The sequence below is a fragment of the Nerophis ophidion genome, linkage group LG09 (genome assembly GCF_033978795.1).
Source record: "Nerophis ophidion isolate RoL-2023_Sa linkage group LG09, RoL_Noph_v1.0, whole genome shotgun sequence".
NCBI lineage: Eukaryota > Metazoa > Chordata > Actinopteri > Syngnathiformes > Syngnathidae > Nerophis > Nerophis ophidion.
Window position 1 is genome coordinate 50,124,265 of NC_084619.1, and position 14,562 is coordinate 50,138,826.

General features: G+C 40.0%; 1 protein-coding gene across 1 annotated transcript in view; it reads right to left on the reverse strand.

Annotated features, from left to right (window-relative positions):
- sdccag8 (SHH signaling and ciliogenesis regulator sdccag8) overlaps positions 1-14,562 on the reverse strand; it is a 94,775-nt gene that overhangs the window by 22,487 nt on the left and 57,726 nt on the right. Inside the window, exons 14-15 of the mRNA XM_061911161.1 lie at positions 9,321-9,442; positions 5,243-5,351 (exon numbers count right to left, since the gene is read on the reverse strand). Coding sequence (XP_061767145.1) covers positions 5,243-5,351; positions 9,321-9,442 — 231 coding nt within the window. The remainder of the gene's footprint in view (positions 1-5,242; positions 5,352-9,320; positions 9,443-14,562) is intronic.

Sequence of the window (14,562 nt, forward strand, 5' to 3'; positions counted from 1 at the left end):
GGAGGGCAACCCAAGACTATTTTCTGCTTCAGCAGCATGGAGCGCCTCAGCAGCAGGGGTCGGCCTCATCAGTACACACATCCTCGCTGTAGCCGTCCAGCAGGACTTTAGCCGCTACACTTGTTTTGGACCTTAGGAGCTCAAACAGCCAGAGGCCCACCAAACAGAAACACTGCTGCTGAACTACAATCACACGCGCTCACAAGTATGTGTAAGAAGCCCACACAGTAAAGGCCATTCAAGGTGAATAGTGGTTAGTTTTTAAGGGTTTGCCAACACTATGTATCATCTTTTTGTGTGAGCACGTGTGTCCTGTGGCTGGTGAGGGCAGCGCGGTCTGGCACGGCCAGATTGGGAGCTGTCATGTGACTAATGTGCAGCACAGCTTCAACAGCTGACAGAACACTGGGCCCAGGGTCAGTGTCATATACATACACATACACACACAAACAACAACAGACACACTCATACACACACCAGATGGAGAGCCAGGCAGGCCTGCTGTGATGACAGTAGCATCAGGTTTAACAAGAAAACAGGTCAGGCAGGAAGATAGCATGTAGCATTTGGTAAGCATAAGTATTGTGTAAGTAGCACAAAGTCTCTACAGAAGTGAGCATCATGTTGCATTTGGGCAGAATGTCTAGTGAGTAGCATGCATCATTTTCCGTAAATTCTGGACCATACACTGCTACATTTTTACCAAGCTTTGAGCCCCGAGGCTAATTTATGTATTTTTCTTTGCTGATGGCCATAATGCAAATTGTTTTGATAAAACACATACAATTACACTTAGATGGTTTTATTGTTTATGCCATGGCGCCATCTTGGACGAGTTTGCGCACTGCAGGTGCTGCAGGGTGAATGTCTACACAGTTTCTGTTTAAAGCTTCGAACCGGAAGTATAAGTGCTGACCCGTCTTGTAATCGTCCATAACGTTCTACTCATATGGATTCTTCAATCATCATTCCAAAAAAATGCTTGGAAGTTTTACAATCTAACTAAAACAATTCTTACTTACTAAACTGTCCCATGTGTTATGTCTGTAAAAGTGTTTTCATGCATATTTGTATGTGCTATCATAATGTATTGAAGCCAGCATTCTTAGCATTAGCTAATATGCTAACACATTTACGAGTCACTGTGTCAGTATTATTACTTACAATAGCATTCTATTTTTATTGTTCCAGTTTCCCAACTTCCTCAGTAAATTCACCAATATGTCACTATGGAGTTATTGAGTCTCTTTAGCTGATTGGAGAGCTAGTAACGCAGCTCGTGGGTCCAAGACAATGACGTCTGTTTCGTTTGTTCATCTGTTTTACTGCCGTGTTAAAGACATCGTTTGGAAACAAGATATGTAAATAACTCATTTCACAATGTATATATGTATCTGCGGCTAACATATAGAAAATATATCTTTTTTCTCTAAAATCTAGTGTGTGGCTTAAGTCCAGAAAATACGGTAGTTAGTAGCATCTATTTTATTGAACAATATGCACCATTAGGTGTAACATACCATCTAGTGAGGGTAATATAGTATTATTAAGTGGCACATGACATTTAGTAAGCATCATGTAGTATTTTTAAGCAGTACAAAATATCTAGTTAGTATCATGTAACATCTTTAAGCAGCAAGTAGTATCTAGCCCAGACATGGGCAAACTACGGCCCGCGGGCTAACCCTAACCCTAACCCTAACCCTAACCCTAAACCCGTTAGGCTTTTTAATCCGGCCCGCCGAACTTGTCCAAATTATAGTAAAAACCTCCTTTTTTTCCCCTTTCCCTGCAATGCCCACGTTTCCCCAATAGATGGCGCACTCAAAACACATTGACCGTTGTTGGAGTGGCGCGTATTTCTCTTTTTTTCACTTTAATTTTCACTTCGTTTCACATCACCATTAAGCCCTTCTGTAAAAATGAGCGGACCAAAGAGAAGGAAAGTGGACAGCGAATGCCGAGTGTTTAATAAGGAGTGGACAACAAAATACTTCTTCACTGAAGTCCGATCAACGGCTGTATGTCTGATATGCCAAGAAGCTGTTGCGGTTTTCTAAGAGTACAATATCAGCCGTCACTTTGCCACGAAGCATGCAAACTATGCTAGCAAGCAGTCAACACAAGAACGGGCGGCTACTGCTCAGAGGTTGGCAGCTAATTTACAGAGTCAACAGAACTTTTTTCACCGACAAACTGCAATTCAAGAGTCAAGTACCAAGGCAAGCTATTTGCTGGCATTCAAATTAGCAAAGGCTAGCAAGCCTTTTTCCGAAGGCGAGTTTTTGAAAGAGTGCATGGTAGAGACAGCAGGTCTCTTGTGTCCGGAGAGCAAAGCGAAGTTTGAAAAAATCAGTTTAGCACGCAGGACAGTGACTCGCCGCGTGAAACTGATTGACGAAGACATAGTCAGCGAGTTAAACAAAAAGGCGGAGTCCTTTAAGTTATATTCACTAGCACTGGATGAAAGTAACGACATAAAAGACATTGCTCAGCTCCTAATTTTTATTCGAGGGATTAACGACAGTTTTGAGATAACGGAGGAGCTTTTGAGCATGGAATCACTGAAAGGGAAAACGCGAGGAGAGGACTCATATGAACAGGTATCTGCTGTCATCGAGAGAATGAAGCTACCTTGGAGTAAACTTGCCAATGTCACCACGGATGGATCGCCAAATTTAACTGGAAAAAACATCGGGCTGCTGAAAAGAATCCAGGATAAAGTGAAAGAAGAAAACCCTGACCAGGATGTTATTTTACTTCACTGCATCATTCAGCTGTAAGTCTGTATTGCAGCTTAATCACGTCGTGGATCCAGTTGTAAAACTTGTTAACTTCATACGAGCAAGGGGACTTAATCATCGTCAGTTCATTACGTTCCTGGAAGAAACTAATGCGGATCACCAGGACCTACTCTACCACTCTCGCGTCCGCTGGTTAAGTTTGGGGAAAGTGTTTCAACGAGTCTGGGAGCTCAAAGACGAGATTCGCTCATTTTTTAATTTAATAGGGAAATCCGAAGAATTCCCCGAGCTGAGCGACACAAACTGGCTTTGTGACTTTGCGTTTGCTGTGGACATATTTTCACACATGAATGAGCTGAACGTGAAGCTACAGGGGAAAGATCAGTTTGCGCACAACATGTACACAAATGTGAGAGCCTTCAAATCCAAGCTGGTTTTATTCTCCAGGCAAATGTCAAACAAATCTTTCGCACATTTCCCCACATTAGCCGTGCAGAAAGAGGCCGTCCGAAATGCGAAGAAATACTGCAAATCACTAGACGATCTGCACAGAGAATATTACCGTCGGTTCTGTGATTTTGAAAAAATTGACAAGTCACTTCAACTGGTGTCCTGTCCCCTGTCACAAGACCCCGAATCAGCACCGCAGGAGCTGCAATTGGAACTGATCGATCTTCAGACTGACTCCGTCTCAAAGGAGAAGTTCAAGTCTCTTAAACTGAATGACTTTTACACTTCACTTAGCGAGACCGCGTTTCCAAACCTCCGGAGGACGGCGCAGAAGATGCTGGTGTTGTTTGGCTCGACCTACGTGTGTGAGCAGACGTTTAGCATCATGAAAATCAACAAAGCCCATCACAGATCCAAGTTAACTGACCAACACCTCAGATCTGTCCTGAGAATTGCCACAACAAAACTAACTCCAGACTTTGATGCACTGGCAAAAAAGGGAGACCAACAACACTGTTCCCACTGAAATGGTGAGTTTTTCTGCTGTGTTATGAAAAAATGCATATGAAAAGTTTAAAAGTGCGTCTTTTAATTAAGAGCAATGCGCATTTACTCACAGCAGCGGTACAGTATCTTAATTAACACGCCGCACATCGCTCTTAATTTAAATTTACATTTTCAGCTGTAGGTAGGATATTTAATACAGCCTATGTCTGTGTGCTTGGCAACGATACACGTGTACTGTTTGCGCGTGAAGGCGAGGGCGTCCGTGGCGAGTTTGTAGAGCGCGCGGTCAGGACAATCCATCCATGATTTTGCGGAGTTTAACACAAGTAGATATTATTGAGCTTGAGTATTTCGTTGTGTAATAATATGTTCTGAATGTTGAAAGTGATTCCATTTTTCAATAAATGTTGATTTCTTTAACTTTGCACCTTCGATTGAAACTTATTAAAAACAGACGCAATCTTAATAAATCACAGTGCGTATGTTATTTTAATCTATTTACATTTCCTCCTCACAGTATCTGCGAAATAGTATGTAAATGCAGTATCTTGCATATTCCTTGAGACAAATTTATTAACTGATAAGGGCTACTTTTCACATTTGAAAGACAGTTAATAAATTGGGTTGTAGTGTTCTTACTGTGCTATGAGGTTTGCACACACTACATTTAATGCTTTAGTATATCCGGCCCAAACACTCCCTCCAAATGCATTTGGCCCGGCCCCTCTGTCAAATTTTAAAACCCATTGTGGCCCGCGAGTCAAAAAGTTTGCCCACCCCTGATCTAGCCAGTATCATGTCGCATTATTAAGCCGTGCGTAGCATCTAGCAACTATCTTGTAGCAATCTTTAAAGTAGCACGTAGCATCAACAAGAATAATGTAGCATTTATAAGCCGCAAATAGCATTTAGGAAGTATAATGTAGCATTTATAAGCTGCATACAGCAATTAGGAGGTATAATGTAGCATTCATAAGTCACAAATAGCATTTAAGGAGCATAATGTAGCATTTATAAGCCAGACAAAGTATTTAGAGAGTAAAATGTAGCATTTTTAGGCCGCATGTCACATTTATAAGTGGAACGTAGCAATAAGAAAGTAGAATGTAGCATTTAGAGACCAGGTGATGATAATACCTGTAATATAAATACATCTACAGTATGCCATTAAAGCATGCTGAGAAAAAAGAATTGACTTGTTTTTAAGATGCCCTGCGATGAGGTGGCGAGTTGTCTAGGGTGTACCCCTCCTTCTGCCCGAATGCAGCTGAGATAGGCTCCAGCGACCCCCCGCGACCCCAAAAGGGAAAAGCGGTAGAAAATGGATGGATGGATGATGCCATTAAAGCATGCTGAGAAAATACAATTGACTTGTTTTTAAGATGCCCTGCGATGAGGTGGCGACTTGTCCAGGGTGTACACCGCCTTCCGCCCGAATGCAGCTGAGATAGGCTCCAGAGACCCCCCGCGGACCCAAAATCGACAAGCGGTAGAAAATGGATGGATGTTTTAAGATTTTGAAAAACTATTATTGTCATTACCGTCTGTTTCCTGTCAGTTCCTCCAATGTCGCTCCCAGTGTAAGGCACTCCTCCTTTAGCTTCCTGATCAGGGAATTTTGGGATGACAGGAGTCTGTTCAGCTCATCAACTGTAGAAGCAAGACAAGGAACATGTCAGTTACAGTATAAACATACACAAAATTCATTGCTATGATGGAAGTATTTACCTCCCTGTGGAAGTGTCTACATTACGTACACTGATGACACACACATACACGTAGTTAGTTACATATGTCACACTCCAAAACTGTCAGCATATGCGTAAAGAAGTGATCAAAGTAATGTAAAGAAATCAAAGTTATGTAGACAAAAAGTAAAGTGCAAATGTGACATGAGGTCAAAGTAACTTGGAGGAAGAGGAGTTGTTGGAAAGTGCCGTTGTTCTCCTCTCCACCCTTCCTGCCTTTGCCTCTTTCTGAACACTCCAACACTGGGCTTTCATCCTGCCTTTGAACGCAGTCACAGTGCGCTCTCCAACATATGTTTGCTCTTTACAAAAAACACAAAATAACAACAATGGCAGACGTTTTTTGGACTGAGGCAATGGTCCACCTGCTCTGACATGCTGTTACCATCAGGCTTAAGTTAACAAATCAAAATAAATAATAGTGATTAATTGGGGACAGTTGCAGTCTTTGAAAAGTTGCATGAGACGACTGAATGTTGCTTACAGAGAATAAATGGTGGCAAGAAAGATTTGAAGTAAGGTTAGACAAAAAAAAGTAGTCAAGTTACAAGTTATAATAACAATGTTTATTATTGTAAAATTACATGTTTTGCTCTTAATAGTACTCCTTCATTTTTGTGGAATTTAAAGTGTTTTTTTTTATTAAAAAAAATAATAATAAAAAAAGAAATTCGCAGAAAAAATTATTTTTTATTTAACATTTTACATACATTTGTTTGGTTATTGATTCTTGTAAAACTAAGATTTTATGCATAATGTATGTACTTATGTAAACATAATGGCTTAATTTTAGTGATTTTTGACTTCATTGTCTAAATTACATTGTGAATTAGACTTAAACATGGACAAACTTTAATGATCCACGAGGGAAATTGTTCAACACAGTAGCTCAGTTAAGGATGGAAAGGACAATGCAGGTATAAATAGACTAAATATAGTGATATAAAATATAACATATATCCGAATATATACAATTATATACTTAATGTGTACAGTATATTATATATACAAATATATAATGTCTATAACATATATACGATATATACCAATTACCATGTACAATATTACAGTATATGTGGCAGCTGCAGCATAAAACAGAGTAAATCCAGCAGAAAATAGACATTAAAAACAAAGAGAAGTAGCTGACATAGAAGGTGTCAGGTAATAGGCAGATATCATCTATTGCTGTATGGGGAGTGATTATACAGCTGGATGGAGTGCGGAATGAAGGAGTTCTTGAATCGCATAGTGCGGGAAGGAAGCTGAAGAAGCCTGTTGGAGTATGAACTCCCCTGTCCCTCAATTGTCTGGTGGAGTGGGTGGGCTGGATTGTCCATGATGGCCAGCAGTTTGTCCAGTGTCCTCCTGTCCCTCACTGACACAAACGCCTCCAACTGCGAGCCAATAGTTTGGCCGGCTTTTCGGATCAGTTTATCAATCCGGTTTGAGTCCCTTTTGCTGGTGCTGCTCCCCTAACAAACCATTGCAAAGTGCAGGGCGCTGGTCACTACAGACTGATAAAAGATCTCCAACAGCTTGCTGCACACATTAAAGGACCTAAGCTTCCTCAGGAAAAAGAGTCTGCTCATGCCCTTCTTGTAAACATCATTGCAAATGTCCTTCAAGTCCAGTCCGCTGTTCAAATAGACTCCCAGGTACTTATACTGCCCCCTCCCGGCCCTGGATCTTGATGGGCTCCACCGGGGTCATACTAGTCTCATAATATTAATTTTAGTTGCTAATATGCAACCAACATATTCAAATACTCCCCATCATGTGTCTATATGGCATCTTGAAAGGTGAGTAGTTTGAATTTAGTTTACTTGTATTGTACAGTGGCGTATGACAGGTAAGACTGTAAAGAGAGTACAATAAAAGTTACATAAAACGATTTCACTTCAAATTATTTCTTGCGGGGGAAAAAAATGGCAGTTGAAAGCATACGTCAAGTGTGGCCAGCAAGTGCCACTTGCCTAACTTTGATTGGCTTCATCTTGTAGGAAACGCACAGAGGACATGCAATCACACGCGCACAGACACACAGAGAGAGAGACACACACACACAGAGCAAAGTTTGGCCAGAGCGGTAAAAGTTGCAATGAAGAATGCTAATTAGCTGAACAGGCTTTGAATGCGTCTGGCCGTGCGTAGGCCAAAAAGAACCCTGGGACACAGAAGCCCGGCAGAACTGGCACTGGAAACAAACAACAGGAAAAGCGCACGAGAGAGAGAGAGAGAGAAGGGGGGGAGTAGGAGAGTGAGGTGGGAATATCTGATGTCATCTAGCTCTGTATGCATGTACTAAAAAAAAGGTGGTGGATGAATGGAAGGACAAATTGATAGAGGGAGACTTGGAGAGCAAGAAAGCTAATTATCTCGCTCGTCTGTCGGCCGGCGAGAGGAAGTGATGCGAGCGACTAGAGGACATCCACCCCTCCGTCCCCTCCTTTTCCTCGCCACTCACGGTGTCCTGCTGTGCTCTGATGTCAGCTCTCTTTAGACAACATGTGTGCCGCCGCTCCGTGCCAGAAAACAAACCCTTTGTTTACGCCTCCTCTTCTTCCCGCCAAGCAAAACCCTCCCTGCCTCCCTCCACTCCCCTCCATCTTTGTTCCCACTACCAGCGGGCCTCCTCGTGGAGGGAAACCACTGGTAAGTAAAAAAAAAACTAAAAATAAGGGGGGGTCCAGATGGTCCGACAGATGTGCAAGCAGCAGTGAATTGGATGAGAGGCACCAGCAGGGGGCGCTCTGCTCTGTTGTGGTCACTTTCCCTCCCTCCACTTATCTTGGCTCTTTGAGATGGAAGAGGTTTATTTAAGACTATGCCCGCTGCAGCCATTTTGCATCAAGGTGGAAACCAGGCAACACAGTGGAGCAGCACGCCAGCGGCTAACTTTTTTGTGGCAACACCAAATAACTATTGTCAAATCGAAAATCTTGCTCCAGCGTTTTGTGAAGGTCCTTCAAAACAGTACAATCTCTTATCATTAATATTGGGCTTTAACTAAAGTTTATTCAGTTGGTCCTTGAAATTGTAAAGTGATTCTGTGACAAAGGTTCTTTGACACAGTTTATCCAGTTGGTCCTGACAAGCATTTTGCAGCAGGTTCTTAAAAACAGCAGTGATCCTGTGACATTGGATCTTTGACTTGGAGTTTGCCTTTTTATCATAAATGGTAAATGGGTTATACTTGTATAGCGCTTTTCTACTTTCAAGGTACCCAAAGCGCTTTGACACTATTTCCACATTCACCCATTCATACACACATTCACACACACTGATGGCGGGAGCTGCCATGCAAAGCCCTAACCACGATCTATCAGGAGCAAGGGAGAAGTGCCTTGCTCAAGGACACAACGGACGTGACAAGCTTGATAGAAGGTGGGGATCGAACCAGGAACCCTCAGGTTGCTGGCACAGCCACTCTTCCATCCGCGCCATGCCGTCCCCATCACCATCATCATCATCAGATGCTCTGATGTGCGCTGAGGACTTAAGTATGCTTATTCCAGAGCTTTTAATCAGATTAATTACACTTTCAAATTTGTACTAATCATGACTAATCTTCATTTGCTCAAACCTTGGTAACAGTCTTATCTTAACTTAAGTCGGAGTATTTAGAAGCCAATTTTGCCATCAGGCACACCTCTTCTGAGTCTCCTCACTAACCTGTGCCCTGGCGTAAGTATTGACCTAATCACTGACCAGACACAGTTAAGGTAAAGGATCAATGTTCGGTCAAAATTAACTGCATGATCAATCTGAGGTAATACATGATTAATGTAAAATTTTTGTTTATTAATACCATGCGTTAACATGTTGTTTTTGACATTTGATATTTTGAGTCCAAGCTGGTGCAGGCACTGACCTCTCTGCAGATGTTGCATCTCCATTTGTTCCAGCAGTGCCGCCAGCTCGCTCTCTCGGTCACGCAAAGCAGCCTGCACCATCTTCTCCTCCTGAGCTTTTTTTGCCATCTCCTTTTTCTCTCTGAAGGGTACAAAGGAGCACACTTAAGACATTGGTGATGAAGTGACAGACATGTGACATTATTCTCGTACTGCAGTTAAGGCAACGTCTTTATTTCTTAAAGACATTGTAATACCTGCATTCTTCCAACTTAGTGATACCACTTTCTAGAAGCATAATATAATAATTATAATAATAGATTTGACCTAATAGGCTAATTTCTGGGCACTCAAGGTCACCATGCAGAATCACAAAACAATAAAATCAATTGGATAAAAACAACAACAAATATCAATAAGATTTACAGTTAATAAGCAGTCAGGAATAGGTGTGTTTTGAGTCTCATTATCCATGTATGATAATAATTAAGTACCTCTTAATCACACGTGCCAAAATCAGATAAGGCCCGCCACTTCATTTTATGTGGCCCGTGAATGCCTAGGAATAATATGCGTTTATCTTTTCTTCCTAAATGTATTTGTTCTTTCGGTCTTGACCCTAAAAAATTACGAGAACTGAATGCAATTGCATATCTTTTAAATTTTAATACTGTACTACCTAATAATGCAACAAAATATTATATTATCTTTTATTCCGAAAACAATTTTTTGCTCAAATAAATACCTAAATATCTGCTTAACTTATGATTTCAAAGCAAGTTATCCACCGAATTATAGACTGTAAAATTGACAATAAAAATTGCTGTGAAATTCTAGGGACTGAGCTGCTGTTTTTTTGTTACTTTTTTTTCCATAAAAACAACTTTTGTATTGTTTTTCCATTTACAGTGATACCCTATGAAAACAACAATCGTAGATTTTAAGGTTAAAAAAAATTGACAGTAGAGTTGCATGAATTTTACCTTAAAAAAACAGTGGTACTGTTTTTCCATTCTATTTACAGTAATATGCTATAAAAAACACTGCAAAGTTAAAGTAAAATTTAGGCTACTGAGCTGCCAGTTTGGTACAGTAAAATCCAAAGATTTACTTTTAGAGCATACAGTAAAAAAATAAAAAAATAAAATGCATTGGCAATTACCGTAAACTCCAGACGAGAAGCCACTACTTTTTTCCTATGCTTTAAACCCGGTGGCTTGTTAGCAATAGCTAATATGCTAATACGTTTACAAGTGTCTGTGTAAGCTAGTTAGTAGTATTACCTTACAATTGCATTCTTTTTTTTTTTTTTTTTTTATCAAAACACCACTGTGGAGTTATTAATTCTGTTTAGCTGACCAGAGAGCCAGCTTCCGCAGCTAGTGGGTCCATGACGATGACGTCTGTTTTGTTTGATCAGTCATTTTACAAGCACCGTTTGGAAACAATATATATAAACAAACATTGAAAAATATTTGTGCAAAAAAATAATTTCACACAATATATACATGTGGCTTACAGTAGGTAGGGTTGTATTTGTGCCTCATTCCTGTGAAAATCCTAAGTGTCATTGACTAGGTGCAGTGTGCTTAAACAACCACCAGGTAGCATATGCGAGCATCCATCCATTGTCTACCGCTTGTCCCTTTTGGGGTTGCGGGGTTTGCTGGAGCCTATCTCAGCTACAATCGGGCGGAAGGCAGTGTACACCCTGGACAAGTCGCTACCTCATCGCAGGGCCAACACAGATCGACAGACAACATTCACACTCACATTCACACACTAGGGCCAATTTAGTTTTGTCAATCAACCTATCCCCGGGTGCAAGTCTTTGGGAGCTCGAGGAAGCCGGAGTACCCGGAGGGAACCGACGCAGTCGAGGAGAGGACATGCAAACTCCACACAGAAAGGTCCCGAACCCCGGATTGAACTCAGGACCTCGGTATTGTGAGGCACACGCAGTCCTCTCTACCACCGTGCTGCAAATATATGTGAGCAGATAATATCATATCATCTCATTCAGACTAATCAGGTCTGTAGTGCATTCTTCACTCACGCTTGTGCAAGATAGAGAAAAATGCAACCTTACCTACTGTATAGGATGGTGCGGCTAATAGATGGGAGGACACTTTTTTATTTTGTGGATGCAGATTATGTAGTGGTTCGCTCTAAAGTCCGGAAAATACAATATGTAATATTATGAGGCAAATCCTTACACATTTATATTCATATATGATTCACTGTTACAAGCAGCAATCTGAGGGCAACCATAAATGCGATGTCGCCCTCAATTAAAGCGGGTCCGACACTGAAGTGAACTACCGTATTTTTCAGATTATAAATCGCGCTTTTTTTTTAAAGTTTGGCCGGGGGGTTTTATTATTTTTTTTTTTTTTGGTTTGGCCGGGTCTCACCTCCCGCTGAACTGTGGGGAAGACTGCGACTTATAGTCTGAAAAATACGGTATTTAATTTTTCGACTTTTTCCATCCTAAATTTAGACGTTCTCATTTTTTTAAACTTATATATAAGATATGGGTGAGCAACTGCCTGTTCCATTGTGTTGTAAACTGTTGTACCACGATAAAAAAGTGCAATTAGATAAGCATAACTGAGGATTTGCCCTAAATAAACTTAATCTACTTGACTTTATGTAGTTACTACAACACACATGTCAGACATCAATCATTCAATGGAATTTAGATCTGTTCTACTGTAAATCAATGCTACACCTAACACGCTGTCACTATTGCATCACTTTTAATTTTACCTTCCATTTGTACGACTATCAAAATGGAGCAGGTACCAATGAAACAAAGGTGTGGATCCCCCGCCTGTCGACTGTGTCTGAACCAAACTTTCCAACTTAACCAGGTCCAACCGCATCCCAACAACAGACGCACGCACAAAGACCAAAAGAAAGGGAAAAACTACAAAGAAAGAGAGGGAGGGGATGGTGGGGGAACAAACAAATAAACACAACTCTTCCTGAAGTCCAAAAGGCGCTAATGAAGAGAGAATTCTCCAGTTTAAGTGAAAACTTTTCTCCCCTGCAGTGCTTGGCCTGCATCTCTAAAGTGACCGCGTCTGTCTGTTCCATCCTGTTTGTGTCTGTGTGTGTGTGTGTGTCTTCTCCTGCTGTCCTGCTGTCTGGGGTGTGAAAGCGGGTGGCGATGCCGTGCAGGGGACACAAGGATACTGTGTATGTGTGCGTGTGTGAGTGGGTGTGCGCGTGCGAGCAAAAGAACACCCGCTGTGCTTGAACAGCAGCCTGAGCCACCAAAGCGCACACCAGGGCTCAGCGGGAGATGGCGACCAGGCATTGCCAGCCATTTGGTCCTGCAAGAGGTTCCAGGGGGGCGTGTGTACTTTTGTGCGTCTGTCCGACTCTGTGTGTGTGTGTGTGTGTGTGTGTGTGTGTGTGTGTGTGTGTGTGTGTGTGTGTGTGTGTGTGTGTGTGTGTGTGTGTGTGAAGAGGAGGATGATCGGGCCCTCGCACTAGACCTGTTTACCCACCAATTAGCGTCGGACACAACGCCAGAAAGTTCCAGCAGTCCGCAACGGAGTGGCGGTGGCGACAAACGAGAAAAGCAACGAAACAGAGCATCACCTCTTGGGAACATGCTCCAACTTTGTGCAACTAGTAAGGGTCGTAAAAGTTGTTCATCTCACAGAAGGTTTTGTGTGTGTACAGTGGAACCTCATTTCTGTCCTTTTTGGTTTACGAACGTTTACACCAAATATGCCTATGTGCACAGACCATGTCTCGGAGTAGATAGATAGATAGATAGATAGATAGATAGATAGATAGATAGATAGATAGATAGATAGATAGATAGATAGATAGATAGATAGATAGATAGATAGATAGATAGATAGATAGATAGATAGATAGATAGATAGATAGATAGATAGATAGATAGATAGATAGATAGATAGATAGATAGATAGATAGATAGATAGATAGATAGATAGATAGATAGATAGATAGATAGATAGATAGATAGATAGATAGATAGATAGATAGATAGATAGATAGATAGATAGATAGATAGATAGATAGATAGATAGATAGATAGATAGATAGATAGATAGATAGATAGATAGATAGATAGATAGATAGATAGATAGATAGATAGATAGATAGATAGATAGATAGATAGATAGATAGATAGATAGATAGATAGATAGATAGATAGATAGATAGATAGATAGATAGATAGATAGATAGATAGATAGATAGATAGATAGATAGATAGATAGATAGATAGATAGATAGATAGATAGATAGATAGATAGATAGATAGATAGATAGATAGATAGATAGATAGATAGATAGATAGATAGATAGATAGATAGATAGATAGATAGATAGATAGATAGATAGATAGATAGATAGATAGATAGATAGATAGATAGATAGATAGATAGATAGATAGATAGATAGATAGATAGATAGATAGATAGATAGATAGATAGATAGATAGATAGATAGATAGATAGATAGATAGATAGATAGATAGATAGATAGATAGATAGATAGATAGATAGATAGATAGATAGATAGATAGATAGATAGATAGATAGATAGATAGATAGATAGATAGATAGATAGATAGATAGATAGATAGATAGATAGATAGATAGATAGATAGATAGATAGATAGATAGATAGATAGATAGATAGATAGATAGATAGATAGATAGATAGATAGATAGATAGATAGATAGATAGATAGATAGATAGATAGATAGATAGATAGATAGATAGATAGATAGATAGATAGATAGATAGATAGATAGATAGATAGATAGATAGATAGATAGATAGATAGATAGATAGATAGATAGATAGATAGATAGATAGATAGATAGATAGATAGATAGATAGATAGATAGATAGATAGATAGATAGATAGATAGATAGATAGATAGATAGATAGATAGATAGATAGATAGATAGATAGATAGATAGATAGATAGATAGATAGATAGATAGATAGATAGATAGATAGATAGATAGATAGATAGATAGATAGATAGATAGATAGATAGATAGATAGATAGATAGATAGATAGATAGATAGATAGATAGATAGATAGATAGATAGATAGATAGATAGATAGATAGATAGATAGATAGATAGATAGATAGATAGATAGATAGATAGATAGATAGATAGATAGATAGATAGATAGATAGATAGATAGATAGATAGATAGATAGATAGATAGATAGATAGATAGATAGATAGATAGATAG